The sequence below is a fragment of the Mytilus trossulus genome, chromosome 8 (genome assembly GCF_036588685.1).
Source record: "Mytilus trossulus isolate FHL-02 chromosome 8, PNRI_Mtr1.1.1.hap1, whole genome shotgun sequence".
Classification (NCBI taxonomy): Eukaryota; Metazoa; Mollusca; class Bivalvia; order Mytilida; family Mytilidae; genus Mytilus; species Mytilus trossulus.
The window spans coordinates 23,716,635-23,734,456 of record NC_086380.1 but is presented as its reverse complement, the minus strand read 5'-3'; the positions used below and the strand labels follow the sequence as shown (position 1 = coordinate 23,734,456).

Below are 17,822 nucleotides of genomic sequence, written 5' to 3'. Positions count from 1 at the left end.
TTCTCTGGTTTGATGGTGTTTTATGTACACATATGTTTGTAACACATGTAATACATGTTGGTTTTTCCCGTTTGAATGGTTTTACACTTGTAATTTTGGGGCCCTTTATAACTTGTTCGGTGTTAGCTAAGGCTCCGTGTTAAAGGCTGTACCTTGACCTCTAATTGTTTACTTTTATAAATTGTTATTTGGATGGCGAGTTGTCTCATTGGCACTCATACCACATCTTTCTATACCTATAAAGTTGGTGAAAGAAAAATAACACAAGAAATATATTTCTATAAGAAATAATTTAGTGATATAATTACAACTCATCATAACAATCTCACAGATCCTAAAGTAAGTTCACAATTACAATATTGGCCGGCAATATAGTCTGTCCTATAAATTAGTTCATTAAAGATAACTTCAATGAAATATACAAACCACCTACACAATGTATAATTTAGTTCAACAAACATAACGTCAATACAATTAACAAAATTATCAGACAAACTAAATTACCAGACCTGACTGTTATTGATTCAAATAAAATATATTGCACATTTTTATCAAGCACTTTGATTTGTGTATTATCTCTATATTGGTTGTGCTTCTTGCAAGAATTATTAATAATATTTTAAAAAGAGTATAATATCTGACAATAATAAGTTTAGAGAATTCACTTGTGAATATAATTGGTAATTTGAATTTTTTTATGAAAAGATTTGCCAAAATTTCCCTTTAAAAAAAAGTTAAAACTAGGATTATAACAAGAAGTTGGGTGTCCCAATTTTTACACACTTTAGTTTTCTCATTTTACAAAAAAAGATAAATGAATGAATATATGCTCTAGCGAGTTCACTCCTTAATGCCAATAGAAAACAATATTCTTTTCATATAAATCACAACTTAAAAATAAACCTAAAATTTGTATCAACTACAATCTCTTTTTAATTAATTTTTCTAGTTTTCTTATTCGACTAGACTCCTGATCGGGAGCTGAAGTCACTGGTGTCTGATCATTAGCACTACCCAGTATAGATGATATAGGTATTCTTGCTCTGTAAATCTCTAATAAGTTACTCTGTTCACCTCGTCGTAATCCCTAAAATAGAGAAAATAAATTCAAAATGACAATAAAATTGAGAATGGAAATGGGGAATGTGTCAAAGAGACACAAACCAACCAAAGAGCAGATAACAGACAAAGGAGTGTCTTCAATGCAGCAAGAAAATCCAACTCAGAGGCGTGCTTCAGCTGGCCCCTAGATGAAAAATCTGCATGTTGATAGTATAGTTACTTTTTTTGTTGGTTTGTTGTCTGATTTTTCTCTAATCTATTTTTACTAATACATATTTTCATATGTAACTGTTGTATTTAATTTTTTGATTAATTTCAAGATTCCTACATTTCTTAAGGTATCACATCACTAAGTCAAGACATTTTATACAGATGCTTGTCTATTGTTGAATTCAGTATGTTGGACGTCTTGTTGTCTTTTCTGTCATTAGGTTGCTTTCTTGTTGACATATATACCTCATTTGTACCTTAAATCTCCTTGTACTCATATTTGTGACGGACAATAATTCTTGGGGAAACCTCAGCTAACTTAGGGATAAACTTCTTATACTGTGGATGCATTAATTTTCGTTGGATATCAATTTTTCATGGATTTCGTGGCTTAAGGTGAACCACAAATTTAAATGTCCAACAAAGTACAACTTCTCATTAGACTTGTATGAAGACTTTGCTAAAACCATGAAATCAAATATCCTCGAAAATACAATATTTTCTCAATCTACGAAAATTGGTATTTAAGAAAATAAATGAATCCACAGTACCTAGCTACTTACAAACTGAAAAAGTTTGATGCTGTGATAAACTACAGACCTCAGTTAGTAGTTGGTGGGGTTCGTGTTGCTTATTCTTTAGTTTTCTATGTTGTGTCATGTGTACTATTGTTTGACTGTTTGTCTTTTTCATTTTTAGCCATGGCGTTGTCAGTTGTTTTTCGATTGATGAGTTTGACTGTTCCTTTGGTATCATTCGTCCCTCTTTTTTAGTACATTTCAAATTTAAAAGTTTTGATCTTTTAGGGAATATTGATTTACTGATAGCAATCATCAGTTGATTGATTGATTGATGGTTGTTTAAAATATGAAGAGGCAATTTTTTATGCTTATTTCAGCCAGACAGAATCAATAAATGTATAAGTGATGTGTGGATACTACAAACAAAAATTTAAGAAATTAATATATAGATAATCTTTTTCATGAAGATAACCCTTGGGACAAGAGAAAACTGGAGAAAGAGAGAGTTACCTGACAAGACAGGGTTTCATCTAAGAAAGGTCACCTTTAATATAGGTTTGACTGTTATTCATTCATTGTTAGAAAAAGTTGTACTGAAGAAAAAAATCTATTCATTCCTTTATAAATATATTTTACATTAAAATTACATTCACTCTCACCTTCATTTCTAAAACTTTCTGGAATTCATTTATATCTGAATCACTCAATAATCTGATGTAATTATCTACAAAACCTTGAGGCTGTTCATGTGGTGACATCACAACCTATAACATTTAAAAGGGTATATAGATATTTAACTTCATTTTATATTTGTAGATGTACCAATAGAACCATTAACAGAACCAATTTTTCTGCACTTATCACAAGGGAGCTTTTTTCTAAATATTTTTTAGTTGATATATTTTTTTTATAGTCTAAAAGACCTTTTGTTGACCTACTGCTGTTGTCTGCTCTATGGTCTGGTTGTTGTCTCTTTGACACATTCCCCATCTCCATTCTTAATTTTATCATTATAATACTGTAGCAACAAATTCTTAATTCAGATTGTGTGTTGTAGACTGGATGTAATCCAGTTTAAAATTACTGTTAGTTCAGAAATTATTGTGAGGTTTTATTAATATCAATAATACATTTTGGTGAGTATACTAATAATAATAACTTGCTTTGAAATATCTGATACATATCATATATCTATCTATATGCAGCATTGTATGTAATCACAATAATTTATTTATTTTTTCTGTCCATTCTTCCAAAATCCCAATAACAAATACAGGTTAAGTTCACTAAAAAAACATTTATTTTCCTTTATATATTTTACAAGGGTGTAAAATTGTTGATTACATACATGTTTTTAGTATGAAGTGCTTCATTTCATAAAAAAACATCTTGGAACCCTTATTCAGAATTACATTATACATGATCTTGAGATATCACCTATCATTAAAACTTACCTTAAGAATCATTTCTGCTTTAGTCATACCTTTAACAACAATCTTAGTGTAACTGAAAATATTAAATTCAATACAATCTATATCATCTCTTTTAATTAAAGCAAAATACCAAATACCCATCAAAACTATTACATATAAATCAAAGTTATAAAAATATTATCTATCTTTAAAATTTGTAATGCTTTGTTTATAAATTGTGTTATGACAACACTAGTGGTGTGATCAACAAACAATATTTTTTTTGTATAGGTCGTTAGTTTTCTCGTTTGAATTGTTTTACATTGTCATTTCGAGGCCTTTTAAAGCTGACTATGCAGTATGTGCTTTGCTCATTGTTGAAGACCATAAGGTGACATATAGTTGTTAATGTCAGTGTCATTTTGGTTTCTTGTGGACAGTTGTCTCATTGGCAATCATACCACATCTTCTCTTTTATATGACTTTCCGAAAATAAGTATATGAGTATGCTGGTAATACATGTATAAACCCTCATATAGTCAGAAGATACATAAGAACTAGCCTTCACCTGCTGTCTGTTCTTTGGTCAGGTTGTTGTCTCTTTGACATATTTCCCATTTCCATTCTCAATTTTATATTTAAATGCTTGATTAACTAACTAGTTATTAGAGTACTGGAGTTGTTCAAAGTACGTTGTTTACCAGGTAGTACTGTGGATTCATTATTGTTCATTGGATACTAATCTTTGTGGGTTTCTTGGGTACAGGTGAATCACAAATTCAAATGTTCAAGGAATATCATATGTTCAGTAGGCTTTGAATACAGAGATTGGCAAAACCATGAAATCAAATATCCTCGAATATGCAAGATTTTAGCAATCCACGAAAATTGATACCCACGAATATAAATGAATCCACAGTATTGTCATGAGTGAACAACATTTACTAAGCTTTTAAAACAATTGTCTTTCCATATTCAGTTTATGTTATTAGTGAAGCATTTAGTATTCTAAACCATATACCATTAATATGATGTTTTACCTTGCTGGAGCTTTCCTTATAACCTGTGAACCTAGTGATGGAAGATCTAATAAAACTGTTTTCAGGGAATGAGTGTCTAATAATAACTGAAAATAGACAATGAAACAAATCAAAATAAAATGTAGTGAGTACATAATAACACTTTTGTTTATTTATACAAGTCTAATCGTACTGACTTTTATCTTTTTATTATGTGTTCTTTAATCTCTTAAAGATATTTTTTTTATAATAATGTTGTACCAAAGACAAATACAATGAAATAGATGTATTTAAAATTAAGAAATTTCACGTTTTACATATCACATTACCCATTGGTCAATGTCATGTGTTACGCTATGGTGAAGACAGAAAAAATAAAAACCACGTACAAAATATTTAAGGAATGACTGTAACATTTTTTCTGTTTATGAAGCAATAACATTTAAAATGTGGTGAACACTGAATAACAAGCAGGTTCTTTTTTTAAAGTGCGCACCACATTTTCATGTTATTTCGTATAGACAGAAAAAATATTACAGTTATTTGTTATAACTTAAATCTAAATTCCATTTTAAACCAGAGTAAACCATAAAAAAAAATTGATAATGTCACCTTCACATTACTAAATTATGACTTTGAGCTGATAAACAAAAAAAAATCAGCAAATCAGAAGACGTGTTACATCCAAAATTAAATTTATATTTGTACAACAAACCTGTTCAGCTGCCACTGTATTGATAGATTTACATCGGAATAAGTTGTTGATAAATTTAGGAATAAATGTGCTGAAATAGAGAGAAAATGACATATAAGCTACTGCAATGATTATGTTTAACATACTTTATTCCCAAATAACTAGGTATACAATTTCAGTTACACATTTTGACATTATATACTGTTTAGGATCATCACATGGGATATATATATATATGGACTCATAATTCATGTTAACTATTTTTAGAGAACATTGATGAATATGAGCCAATAATTACCTGTTTTTAGATTTAAAAAAGTCAACACTTTAAAATTAATACAAATGAAAGTAGAATCAGTCAATGTGACACAGATGCCCCCATTGCAAAAATGAAAGAGTCAATGTACTAATTCAATTTTAGGATGTCAAACATACTGACAGATGAACAGACAGATAAGGTTAAACATTAATGCCTACTCTCCAAAGCCCTGCAAGCATAAAAAATAAATAAATTGTAAGAAAATACAATAGTTATTTCAAGCTTTTAAAAAAAGAAGGAACAAGACTCACAGAACTTTCCACCAGTTGTGATGTGAGCACTAATAAATTTTACATTTTCCAAAAATAAACATGTTTTACATAATTTGACTTACTTTACAAACTTTAAACAGAATTGAGTGAAGAATTTTCTAGATGAAGCTAAGTTATCTCTGATGATTGGTATATTTTGTTTCAGATGTGTAGTCACAGCAGACACATATCCACTCTGGTCCCCAACAGCTTCTACTGATGACCATGACATCTGAAAAACAAGTACCACTACATCTAACAATTCTCTGATTATTATCACTGGGAACTCAATGATAATGTGTAAGTATTCTGTACTTTGTTTTGTTTAAGATTTTGGTGATTTTAAGGTTAAGGCCAGCTTTAGCATTGTGGTATATGCTAACCAAAGTAACAGTAAACCTTTTTCACAAGAAATCAGCTAACCTGTTGATTTTGTAAGTTATGAACTAATAATCAAATGTCCCTAACATTAACAAAATCTATTCAAACATCATTAATTATGGCTAACACATTGGTTCACATTATTTAATAGTATTTTACCATTTGATTTCATAAATGTGTGCATTTGAATATATGTGTTGTTGTTGGTCTTTTTTTGTTATTGAATTGTTGTCTTATATATGTATAATATATCTCTTGTTAGAGGCTGTTAACTGAACATTTACTTTCTCATAGGTCAATCCACAATTTTTTACATAAGAAGATGCCTGTTCTATCAGGAATATAACAGTTTGTATCCATTCCTTTGATGTGTTTGAGCTTTTGATTACCGCCTTTGATAAGGGACTTTCCTTTTTGAATTTTCAATGAATTTCAGTATTTTTGTGATTTAACTTTGTTCTCATACATGTAGTTGTTTGAAATGTTTACTATGTATTTACCTTACTCATGGCTGTAAGAGCTGGCTCACAAGCTGTTTCTAAGTCCTGCACAAGTAACTGTATACAACTTGATATCACACTGAAATAGTATAAACATATTGTAAACTTTTGTAATTACAAATTTCAGTGATTTTGGCAATACCAATTTACTTGATAAAAATTTGTTTTATGCATTAATCAAAGGGAGACTATTTCAACTTAAGGTAGTACCCAACACTTTAACTAAAATCAATTTAGCTCGTTTAATTTTCTTAAAATTTTGACAAAGTATTTACTTTGACCCTTTGACAAAAATATAAAAAATTAAAAAATTTTGAACCAACCGTTTTATCAGAAAAATTACACTGGTTATATAGGAGTTTGACAAACACTCATTTTGATCATTGAGAAGCTTAATATCCCTTTAAGAACACAACGTAATTAAAACGTTTAGCTGATTTTACAGAGTTATCTCCCTGTAGTGTTAGGTACCACCTTAATTTCATACAATAGAATGAACCTATAGAATAAGAACTAGAACAACAACTTGAATAAGAGTTAGAAATAGAATAAGAACTAGAATAAGAACTAGAACTAGAATCAAAATTAGAACTAGAATAAGAGCTAGAACTAGAACATGCACAAGAATTAGAATAAGAACAAAAACTAGAACAAGAACAAGAATTAAAACTAGAATTAGAACTAGAACAAGAATAAGAACTAAAATTAGAACTAGAACAAGAATTAGATTTAGAGCTAGAACTAGAATAAGAATTAGAACTAGAACTAAAATTTGAACTAGATTAAGAACTAGAGCTAGAACTAGAACTAGAACAAGAAAATAAATAGAACTAGAGCTAGAACAAGAACAAAAATTAGAACTAGAACTAGAACAAGAACAAAAATTAGATCTAGAACTTGAACAAGAACTAGAACTTGAACAAGAACTAGAACTTGAACAAGAACTAGAACAAGAACAAGAACATATGACAGTAAATTATAGTTAAATTGGTTCATAAAAATTGTGCAAGAACATATCTTTCTTTTAATAAAAGGTCAATGCTAACAATTTTCTTTTCAAAAGCAGATAATGTAAGGAAAAGTGTGTGTTAGTTTTAAATTTGTTTACAATTGCTTAATTACTTATGGAATGTATCTTGTTCTGGATTCAGGTCAATCTGACTGGTTAGACCTGGATCTACTTTCTCTTTCAGTTTCTCCTCCAGCTGTTGTGTAGTTTCCATACAATATTCAGCTGTACATAAAATACTACAAATTCTACACTGTTCTTCCTCTGTAAACTTAGTTATCTCCCCTTCCTTCAGAATACTTTGTAATATACCAGAGGCTGAACTGGTCCCCTCTTTACTTTGTCTGAATGAGATGAAGTAACAAAATATAACTCAATATCAGTGAAATTCAATGTACAACCAATGCTTACAACAAAAATCAAAATTATTTTAGTTTACAGAAATTGCGCCTTCAGTACTTTAGCTAATGGGAGTGCAAAGATAAGGCAAAAAAAAAATATATGTCTGTTTCCTGTTTCCCGACCAAACCTGACTCAAAACCCCGGACCCTACATCTTTTTATTCATTTTCAGAAAAAAATGTTTCCGGTCCGGAAATAATCATTTCGGGTCCGATCCAGATCGGTATCTTACTATGCCCCAACAATCAAAATGGCTGCTCCCAGCACAAATGTGCTACAACTGAGGTTTAAAAAATGTCAGCACTGCTAGGATTATTCAATTAAAGCTTCTTTAAAGAGATTAAATCATTTTGGGGTACAGGACCTTAACCAAACATGACATTTAACCAACTGCAAATCTGACAGGGAGAGCAAAAAATAAAAAATCCCGACCTACCGACCCTGATCTGAGGAAACAGACATAAAATTTTTTTTGTCTAATTTATTAGTACCATAACTTCAATCTTGATTTTACAATACAATTGAATGACTTTCTTGATAATAAAGTGTATCATCATATCCCCTGTTACAGCAAAATGCACTGAGTGTGAAGGTAAAGGTAATTTTTTTGGTTAGCTTGCTTGCTAGCTAAAGCATGAAGTCATTACTAGTAAGGCATAGTACTCTCCTTTAATAGTAGACTAGTCCGACAGATAGCCAATGTAACTGTCTGTAGGTCTACACTACACTAAGAGGAGGTTAGAAAACATTACCTATTAATGATTTCACAGTTTACAACAATGCCGTCTGCTTATTTAATTAGAATATAATTTTTGTTTTTTTTTGGCTTTCAAATTATAAATGTCTGTCCTTTGGTTGTGTTGAAGAAAAGACAAATTATATATATATCTTACTTTGGTAAAGAATTAAGCAGAACTCTGTTGGAATATTCTTTAAGGTACTTTTGGAATGTCCTTGTTAGGTCAATCATTGGTTGTCCATTACTCAGCTGTGAGCACTGCACCATACATTTCTTATAAAATACAAACAAATCAGCACAGCTAGGTAATACATTACTACTATCCTCAGATTCCATGCGAGGTGTTCCAAACTGTCTGAGGTCTTCTAAGAATCTGTTTACTAACTCTGATAGATTTCTATAGATGATAAAAATATGAATTTAAATGAAGACAATACACATGTAGTTACTGAATTATCCATACCCGTAGCCAGGGGAGTTCGCACGAACCCCCCTTGAAACCAAATAAGCACTGTTTAAGTCAACGTTCTGTTCAAATTGTGACTGTTAAAGTCGAGTTTATGAGTCCAAATAACACCCCTTGGAAATTCCTGGCTACAGGCCTGTTATCTTGTTTAAACTTTATCAATTTGTAGTTATAAGTTATTATGAATATTGATGAGGAAAAGTATGAAACTTTGTACTTGAAAATATGTCTACATGAAAATTACATCTACTTAAAGTGACAATCTTTTTTTATAATTTAAAACTATGGTTGAAAATAAATATGTGAAGTTTGAAACTTGTTTGCCTTTACTAAATATCATATGGTATTACAATCAACCTTAATAATTATATTACCTATCTTGTGAATCAATATAGATGTCTAGATGTGTCTCAAAACATTGGGATATAATACCACCAAAAGGAGAGGATGTATTCTTTTCACTATCCTGAGGAAGAAAAAAAACACAGTTAAAAAGAACAATAAAGTATAGTAATGCTATGAGGTTTCTTGATGTGTAAATTAATCACAAAATCTTAACAATTCAACATATAATCTTTTAAATCAATTTTCAAAAACAATTATTTTACGATATTTTCTTTTTTATTTAAAAAAATTTGTCCATTCTATCATTTTTTTCTCTCAAAAGAAATGTTTAAAGGTCTGTTTTTTCAAATCTTACTTCAATTAAAAAACAAATATGGAATTAAGTTTCCTTTATTGCACTTTAATTTTTAGTTTAAACAAAGTTAATTCCATAATTTGTAAAATATATAATAAATTGAGTATTTTTTCACCATTTGTTGATACATTCTACAATCTTAAGATATAACAAACCTTGTTGTCATCTGACTGTATTTTCTCTTCGTTCTCCATATCACTTTCAAATGGATTAGAAGATTCTTCCTCAAATGGATTAGATGTTGGTGGAGCAACACTCACTGATTTCTTTCCCTGTTCATCAGAATTAATAGTATTAATTTATTTGCATTCAAGCTACAATTACTAAAATTTGTTGAAAACATTACCATGCAAATATATTGCCAAAACATTATCATTTCAAAAAAATATTATATAATATGAAAGCAACTGAACACAGGAGAATACAGCATTCTTTCTATCTAATTGAAAGTTTACACACATTATTTTATATGGCTAACCATAAGTCAGAAGGTTTCGTCCATTAGGGAAAGGTTATGACATTTTGAACTTTTTTTGTGACACTTCAAACTTATCTACCTTTACTGGCTATCACAACCAAATATTTAATTTATAGTTGTATGTCATTTTGTTTTAAGGAGATGGTTTTGATGATAAGTGTGTCTTATTGCACTGTCCAATATTTTGATAATTCTTGTTACCCTTGTAAAGTATTGTCTATGTTAAAGATCATATCTTAACATAAATATCTTGATATTTTGTGTGGTATGGCCAATAGGTTTTGGGGTATATTTCAGTAAAACAGCAAAATTCATTCTTAGTTGTTATAAGACACTGTAAAAAAATTCAATGGTCAGTGGGATTAGGAAAAAATCTATGATTAAACAGGAAATTAAAGCCCATGTGCAACAAAACATCAATAAATCCAAGACTGAGTATTAAATAATTCCTAAACATTGAAGCTGAGCAAAATGTAGCAAAACTGCAGACAAAACAAATGGTGAAATACATGATAGTGTTGAAGGCCGTACTTTAACCTATAATGGTTCACTTTTTAGATTGCTATTTGGATGGAGAGTTGCCTCATTGGCACTCACACCACATCTTCCTATATCTATAAACAACAAAAAAAAGTCATTGCAGTAGACTACTCTTATTGAGTTGGTGATATAATTTCAAACTTATATACTGTGGATTCATTTATTTTCATGGGTTAAAATTTTAGTGGATTGAGATTTTTTTTTCTTTTCATGGATATTTGATTTCATCGTTTTGCCAATATTGAATTTTAGAAATTTATCAAACATTTTAAGTGGTTCATGCAAAAAAAAAATTGTTTTCCTGGATTATGAGTTCAGAGATTTTCAAACTATTGTTTATTAGTAAAAGTAAACATTTTACCTGAAACTCTTGCAATGTAACACCAGTAAACCTTTTGGCCAGTAAGGTCTCAAAGTTTGTCGTCCTTTGTATGGCAAACAATAGCAACTTTACATCTATCTCAACCTTCCTCTTTGTCATAATCTTTGACAGCTCTTTTCTAGAAATATAAATTGTGATGCTCTCTGAACTAATCCAAATTTCAAGCTGCAACTTATATGTTATGCTTTATCAAGCCCAAAGGGAAAGCAATCCAAGAGTTGAGGCAAATCTGATATCAAGAACAACAAGTAAATAACTCAAAAACAATTTTTGTTTTTATCTCTTTTTTTAATTGCCCATAAAAACTCTTACTGGCATTTCAAATACCTTGTCGGGAATATGTGAATTAAGGAATAAAACGTTGCATGTTCTAATAATGTAATCGATCCATAAAATTCCCAAGTATACAAGTGACACGTCACAAAGTCTTGACGTTACAATATAAGACGTAAGTGGCGTTCCCGTGCTGTGTTCGCGATGTATTTACAACATTCTGGGGGCCGCAAAATGATAAAATTCAATATAAAATACAATCTCAAATTTGAATTTTATCATTTTACAACATAACTAGTACATTTTGTATAAGCTTTCACAGATTTTTTATTTAATTAGACATTCATATAATTTCTTTATACATGTATTTATATGGCTTGCGAGTCTCTGTTCAGTTAAATTCTATTGGCCTGACTTAATTTATACTGAGGGATTCTTATAAAGCAAAAACACCACAAGTATCACTTGTATAAAACTTTACCTGGTTAAATCACAAAATTCCACACAGATTCTTTCACTAACTTCCCAGTCTGATGGAAACAAATGTCCAAACTTTTCTTCAAAGTCCACCAATGTTCTCTTTATCCAGGCATATCTTCTGTCTATCTTGTCTAACCAGGCCACCTAAAATAACAATATTCAAAACTATAATCAAATTAGTTACTATAGTAACTGAATATTAAATTACATATTTTTTTCCTTGAATACTTTTATGAAGTCTTCATTACATGAAATACATTTATTCACCAGCTAGTTACTATAGTAACACTTTTGTTTTCTCTAAGAAACTTATTCAAGTATTTAAGTGTATTTATGTTGTATTTAATTAATTTTAAGGTTGAAAGCAGATCTTTGCCATCTAAAATAACTTAGTGCAATAGCAGCCATAATAAGCATTGGCTTTTGGTTGAAAATTTTGAAAAATATTAAATGATTTTGTTGCAAATTGATGAAAAAAAGCCTGGTTTATTTTAAAATACCTACATCTTGATTTTCTCCAAATAGCACAAGGTATTCTGATAGCTGAAGTTTGACAAACCAGTTCAAGAGATCTTTCTTCACTCTTGGATCTAATACACTAACTACAAGGCAGGCCTCCTTTAACTGTCTCTGATTTCCTGGACCATACTACAATGAAATAAATATATAAAAAAATCAGCATTGAATTGAAAGAGATGTAGCCATACAGTCACTACAGCATTTTGCCTTTTTTGTGTGATTACCTATCATTTGTTTAATGTTCTCTAAGGGTTTAGACATGGCCATTTTAAAGTTGGAAATTAAATATCATCAAGCAAATAGTTCATAATCTGACAACTAGTTCCAAAATGTGTTTCCACTTCATATATCAATTTTATTTGTAAATAGACACTGAAAAATTAAAAATATTTGGTTGCCATTCAGTTTTTGAAATTTTTAAACATATGAAATATAACAAGACTTTAATTTTAAGAAAAATCCGCAGGTATATTTCAGATTATTATCTTTTTCAAGATCTAAGTACTATTTTCAGTGCAATTTTTCTTGTTGTTTGGCAAATTGAATTAAAATCTTATCCATTTTAAAAATAGTGTATTTCTTAAAATATTTCTAATAAAATACATCTTTAATTTTAGATACAATAAATACCTTAGCTCCAGCTCCCTGGAATGCCTCTTCAAAATCAGATTGTATTTGTGTTCCTAGTTCACCTTGTATCTGTTTCACTCTGTTAATCAAAATAAGGATTTCATTATGAATAAAATATCTAGGGTATACACAAATGCTACAACAACCCAACAATATAAATATCCCAATGATACAGTCTTCAACTTTAGACAAGGATTTATACATTAAATCAATCTCTAAATAGTGTATCCATGTAATCTGACTTATTTACACACACCCCTATATTAGATTATTTAAAACAACCTTGATAACAAGGGAAAATCAAAGACTTAAGGTATTTCAGTTATCTATTTAAAATTATCATCAAAAGTATATATTTCTTACTTATGATGAACTTATATAATATATAAGTGCATCAAGTCATTTATCTCTCAAATGAAATTCATTGGATTGTAACACATATTTCATTTCTTACAAATAAATATGTGCATTTATATTGTTTAAGGCAAAGATAGAGGAATAAAATGATCAGTCAAGAAAGTCAGGCCAAGCACTTTACAAGACCATACACTTAATATTCTGCATCTGGAAGAGCAGAAACTATCTTTCATTTAACTGACTGTTACCTTGTGAGCTAGAAATTTAAAATATAACTTAACCTGTTGGTCTAGTACATATATACATTAAACGTAAATCAATATGTTCTCAACCTTTACTTTGCGACTGTAGGTTAAGCATGATGATGCAACTATAACTTCATCCCACTTATGCTGTACGGTGACCTATAATTGTTAATGTTTGTGTCATTTTGGTCTTTTGTGGATAGTTGTCTCATTGGCAATCATACCACATCTTCTTTTTTATATGTACAATGTAAAATATATCTAAAACTTGATATCTCTAGCCTATAGGAATGAATTACCTGTCAGACAGTTGTTTGATCTGAGGAATAGACATGTATCTGTTGAAATGTTCCTGGACGTTGAGAACACCCTGTAACAGATTAGCTACTTCTCCATATTGTCTTTTCTTGGTAAGTAACCTGTAATAAAAGTAAATATGTCTTGAATATAACTGAAACACTTTTTAAGGCATAACTTCATGAGGACCCAGTCAATAACCAATTGATAGATAGAAAGAATATTTAGAGAAGAATTATCCACCTTAACAAACTCTAACTACATCAAACATTAAAAGTCATGTTTGTTTTTTTGCCTCACTATTACATTGCTTAAAAAGTAAATACACAGCTACTTTTGCATAGGTACTATGTCTGTACTAAAAATCTGTAGTACTGGAAATCTACTTCTAATATTCAGTACTATTTTGTTACTCCAGAATTATTGTACTATTTAGGTACCTATGTTTTACAGTACTCGATTTGTACATAAAAATGTAAGTACTACATATTTTTGGTTACAACATTACATTTTCAGCCTTTTGATAGTATGTCTATTTCAAATCTCTTAAAATTATGATTTCAAACATGGAATATTGTGATCGCTTTTGGTATTATTTCTGTACCAAAATTTTAAGTACAAATCAAGTACTGTAAAATACAGGTACCTAAATAATACAATAATTTTAAAGTAATGAAATGGTACTAAATATCAAAAGTAAATTTTCAGTACTACAGATTTTAAGTTCACAAATAGTACCTACATGTATGCAAAATTGGCTGTGTACACCAAAATTTATGATAACGGAACTTTTCTATTATAAATAATCAGTGATTCCTTGGTGGGGATTCTGTTTGTTCTATTCGATCCTAATTCTCAGGAGCTCCCCCTTCTTACATCAAATCCAGAGTCTGGCTATGTATTTTTCAATTGATTTGATATGTCTTTGTGCAGCAATGTCACAGATTTAAATAAGTCAACTTTGCCAAAATTTATTTTTCGCAGTTGTATTACTTTTGAGATGTTGTTTGCACAAATTTTTCAGTTTACAGTAATGCAATGTGGCGATATAGATAACAAAAACATGAAATAAATCTGTCTCATTATCAAAATAGTAGAACACTATCAACTATTACAAATGATTGAGATAATATTGACTTACGTTAGAGAATCTACACCTCCTACTAACATATGTAAATGATTTAGTGTTGTTATTGATGATGTCAAATTTTTCTTTGCATGATCAAGTTGTTTGATATCTCTTGTAATTTCTTTAACCTAAAATAAATACAAAACCATAAACTAGTCGTAAAAAAATGGTTGAAATTATAAGCAGAATAGACAATAAGTCTAACACAGTTTTTTTTTCAAATTGTTCAAAATAATTTCGGTGAAAGGACACTTAGTTTTTTTTTACAAAACTTTTATTCTCGACTTTAAGGGGATGTAAAGGGGGTGCGGACTATACATAAATGCGTACTATATACGTCCGAATATGGTAATTGAAATAGCAAAAGTTAAGTTATGTAAAATCTGCAGGTTCATTGATGGTTTTATTTTATTGTAAAATACTTTATTTATTGTTACGCATAGTTAAGAGTTATAGTCATGATAGTTTATTTTTTAAATATAAAATTGAAAACATCTTTTCTCAGTCTAGTATAAGTTAGTGTGATATACTTCTTGTAAAGAATTATCTAATAATAAATCCTCCTTACCATTTCTTCTGACTTCTCAGCTTTATCTTTGATATCTTTTATCTTGGCAAACAGTTCCTGTATTGCTTTCTGTGCCTCTTCTAATGACTGCCTCCCACTTTCTCCAACATTGGTCTGACCTCTTACAACTAAACGGATATCATCATCAAGGCTCCTAAAACAAGGTAAAAGAAATTATTTCTATAGCAAAAATACTGAAACACATTTCTTTATAACTTCATACTGACAGACAAATTATATACATCAAGACAAGGATTAGGTATGTTAACAACTATATTATGCTCTAAATTTAAAGACATACAAATCTAAACTTTGGAAAAAGAATACTACAAGCAAAAGACTTGCAGTGAGGTGAGAAATTTGCTGTTTCAAAGGTCAGCATTGAATAAAAAAACTGTTCCTTTGCCTTTTGTGTGTTTTTTGCTCTGTACATGTACTGACTTTGTGTTATGGATGGATACCGCATATATTTTGTTGTTTTTATAATTTAATAATCTGTAAGTTTTGCTTAGTGATGGCCAGCCATTTTAAAAAGGGGGGGGGGGTTCCAACTATATGTCCCCATTCAAATGCATTGATCGGCCAAAAAGAAACAGGGGTTCCAACCCCCAGAACCCCACCCCACCCTGGATCCGCCTCTGGATTATGTCTAAATCCTGGATCTTATGTACTTATCCAAATTGTGTGTGCTGCAGTTATTTTCCTAAAAAAAATTATATTGTATACCTGATTTTATATCTTATCTTGCCAACAACATCATCAATATTAGCCAGGGACTGCTCAGTTGGAAACAGTGTGTTGATGTAGTCTATTGGATTAAAATCGGCTCTGTCTAATGGATCATCACTTGGCAATACCTACAAAACAATATACGCCAACATATTTACAATGACTAATTTTTGTTAGTACATTTGTACATGTATTTGTTGTCATAATATTCAACAATAAGAAGTATAGATTATTACATGGCATTTTTCATATCAAACCCTTTATCGGCCCAAGGTTGTGATATCAGCCCAAGAGCCACAGGCTCGAGGGCTGATATCATGAACGAGGGCCGATAAAGGGTCTGATATGAAAAATAACATGTAATAATCTTTTTATCATATACTTCAGCAGAAGATATACAGACAAGAACTATTAAAATTTAATTTTGTTTGTCTTTGCACTTTCAGAAAATATTTAGACAACCAAAACAAATTCTTTACTTTAATTGTTTTATTGATAAACAAGCATTTTATGTGTTTTGTCATGTTCTTCAATAATATTGTCACCTCATTTATGTCTTTCAAAACAAGTTTAACTTAATTCATTTTTGCTCCTCAACTATTTTGGGAAAAGTCTTATCACTTGCCGTTTCCCGCGTTGTGTTGTCGATTTCAATCAAATTTCCCGAAATGCACGAAGTTGCATGTGATAAACGTCACGGAAATTAACGGAAAGGTATGTGATAACATTCCGGAAGCAGTCAATAAAGGTACCTTTATCAGCCCGCTTTGGAAATTCTAAAGAATCTGGTCAATAAACCTAGTAATTCTTTCATAGCCTTTTGATATTTTCAAATGTTATTGAACTGTAAAATTTTAGTAATATTGTATACAAGTATATGATAAGATGAGTTTATTTATCTAATAATGACATAGTTTTCATTAATTGTTCTTAATCTTTTATTGAATTTTAACTGGCTTCGCTATCAAACCAGTTGTTGCCTATATTTTAACACTGAAGTGGGTCTCATTGGGGCTTAGCATGATGCGGGATTGCCTATTTTGGGTAAATGAGACACATGAAAGTAAAATTATTGTGGCGTGAAAACAGGAAATGAGGTCTTCTGGGACCTGGGAAATGACCCAAAAAAATGAGACTCGCTTACGTACATAGTGTAAGCAGGATACAGGAATCTTACAAATCAGTAAGCGGGATCCGGAATCGGAACCCCCCCAATGAGACCGCATTGAATAGTAATTCTACATTATTTCTGACAGTTGTTACTGTGACTGTGAGGTCAAATGATGTTTCAGCAAAATGAAACAGGATCGATTTTTGTTACGTTGCTGTCAGACCTGATCTATTGCTTCCTGAATTTCTGGTGAAAATGTATTGGGAATGGATGCATTCAATAAATCATCATATATAAAATCTTCATCATCAGCTACAGCAGCCATCCCAGTGGTTGTGATTTGTCAACAAACCTAAGGGGAGCAACTGCGATTCTACTTCCGTTAAAATGTATGAATATA

The 17,822-nt window shown here is 30.4% G+C and overlaps 1 protein-coding gene across 1 annotated transcript; it reads right to left on the bottom strand.

Annotated features, from left to right (window-relative positions):
* Positions 1–271: 271 nt before the first annotated feature.
* Positions 272–17,764, bottom strand: LOC134680719 (vacuolar protein sorting-associated protein 53 homolog). Its single transcript, XM_063539918.1, has 20 exons — positions 17,646–17,764; positions 16,309–16,439; positions 15,583–15,736; positions 15,027–15,142; positions 13,888–14,007; positions 12,987–13,065; positions 12,342–12,485; positions 11,839–11,981; positions 11,064–11,202; positions 9,840–9,956; positions 9,359–9,450; positions 8,673–8,915; positions 7,492–7,722; positions 6,370–6,448; positions 5,572–5,720; positions 4,940–5,009; positions 4,246–4,331; positions 3,248–3,299; positions 2,453–2,557; positions 272–1,087 (listed from the first exon to the last, which is right to left on the bottom strand). Exons 1-20 carry the CDS (start codon positions 17,745–17,747, stop codon positions 920–922), a joined length of 2,520 nt encoding a protein of 839 aa, XP_063395988.1. The 5' UTR covers positions 17,748–17,764; the 3' UTR covers positions 272–919.
* Positions 17,765–17,822: the final 58 nt, after the last annotated feature.

Excerpts from the sequence above, each read along its gene's own strand:
- LOC134680719 (XM_063539918.1), bottom strand. The coding sequence starts at position 17,747 with ATGGCTGCTGTAGCTGATGATGAAGATTTTATATATGATGATTTATTG. Across the intron at positions 11,982-12,341 it reads TATTTGGAGAAAATCAAGAT|GTGGCCTGGTTAGACAAGAT; the intron begins GTAGGTATTTTA and ends TTGTTATTTTAG. Across the intron at positions 3,300-4,245 it reads ATAAGGAAAGCTCCAGCAAG|TTACACTAAGATTGTTGTTA; the intron begins GTAAAACATCAT and ends TAATATTTTCAG.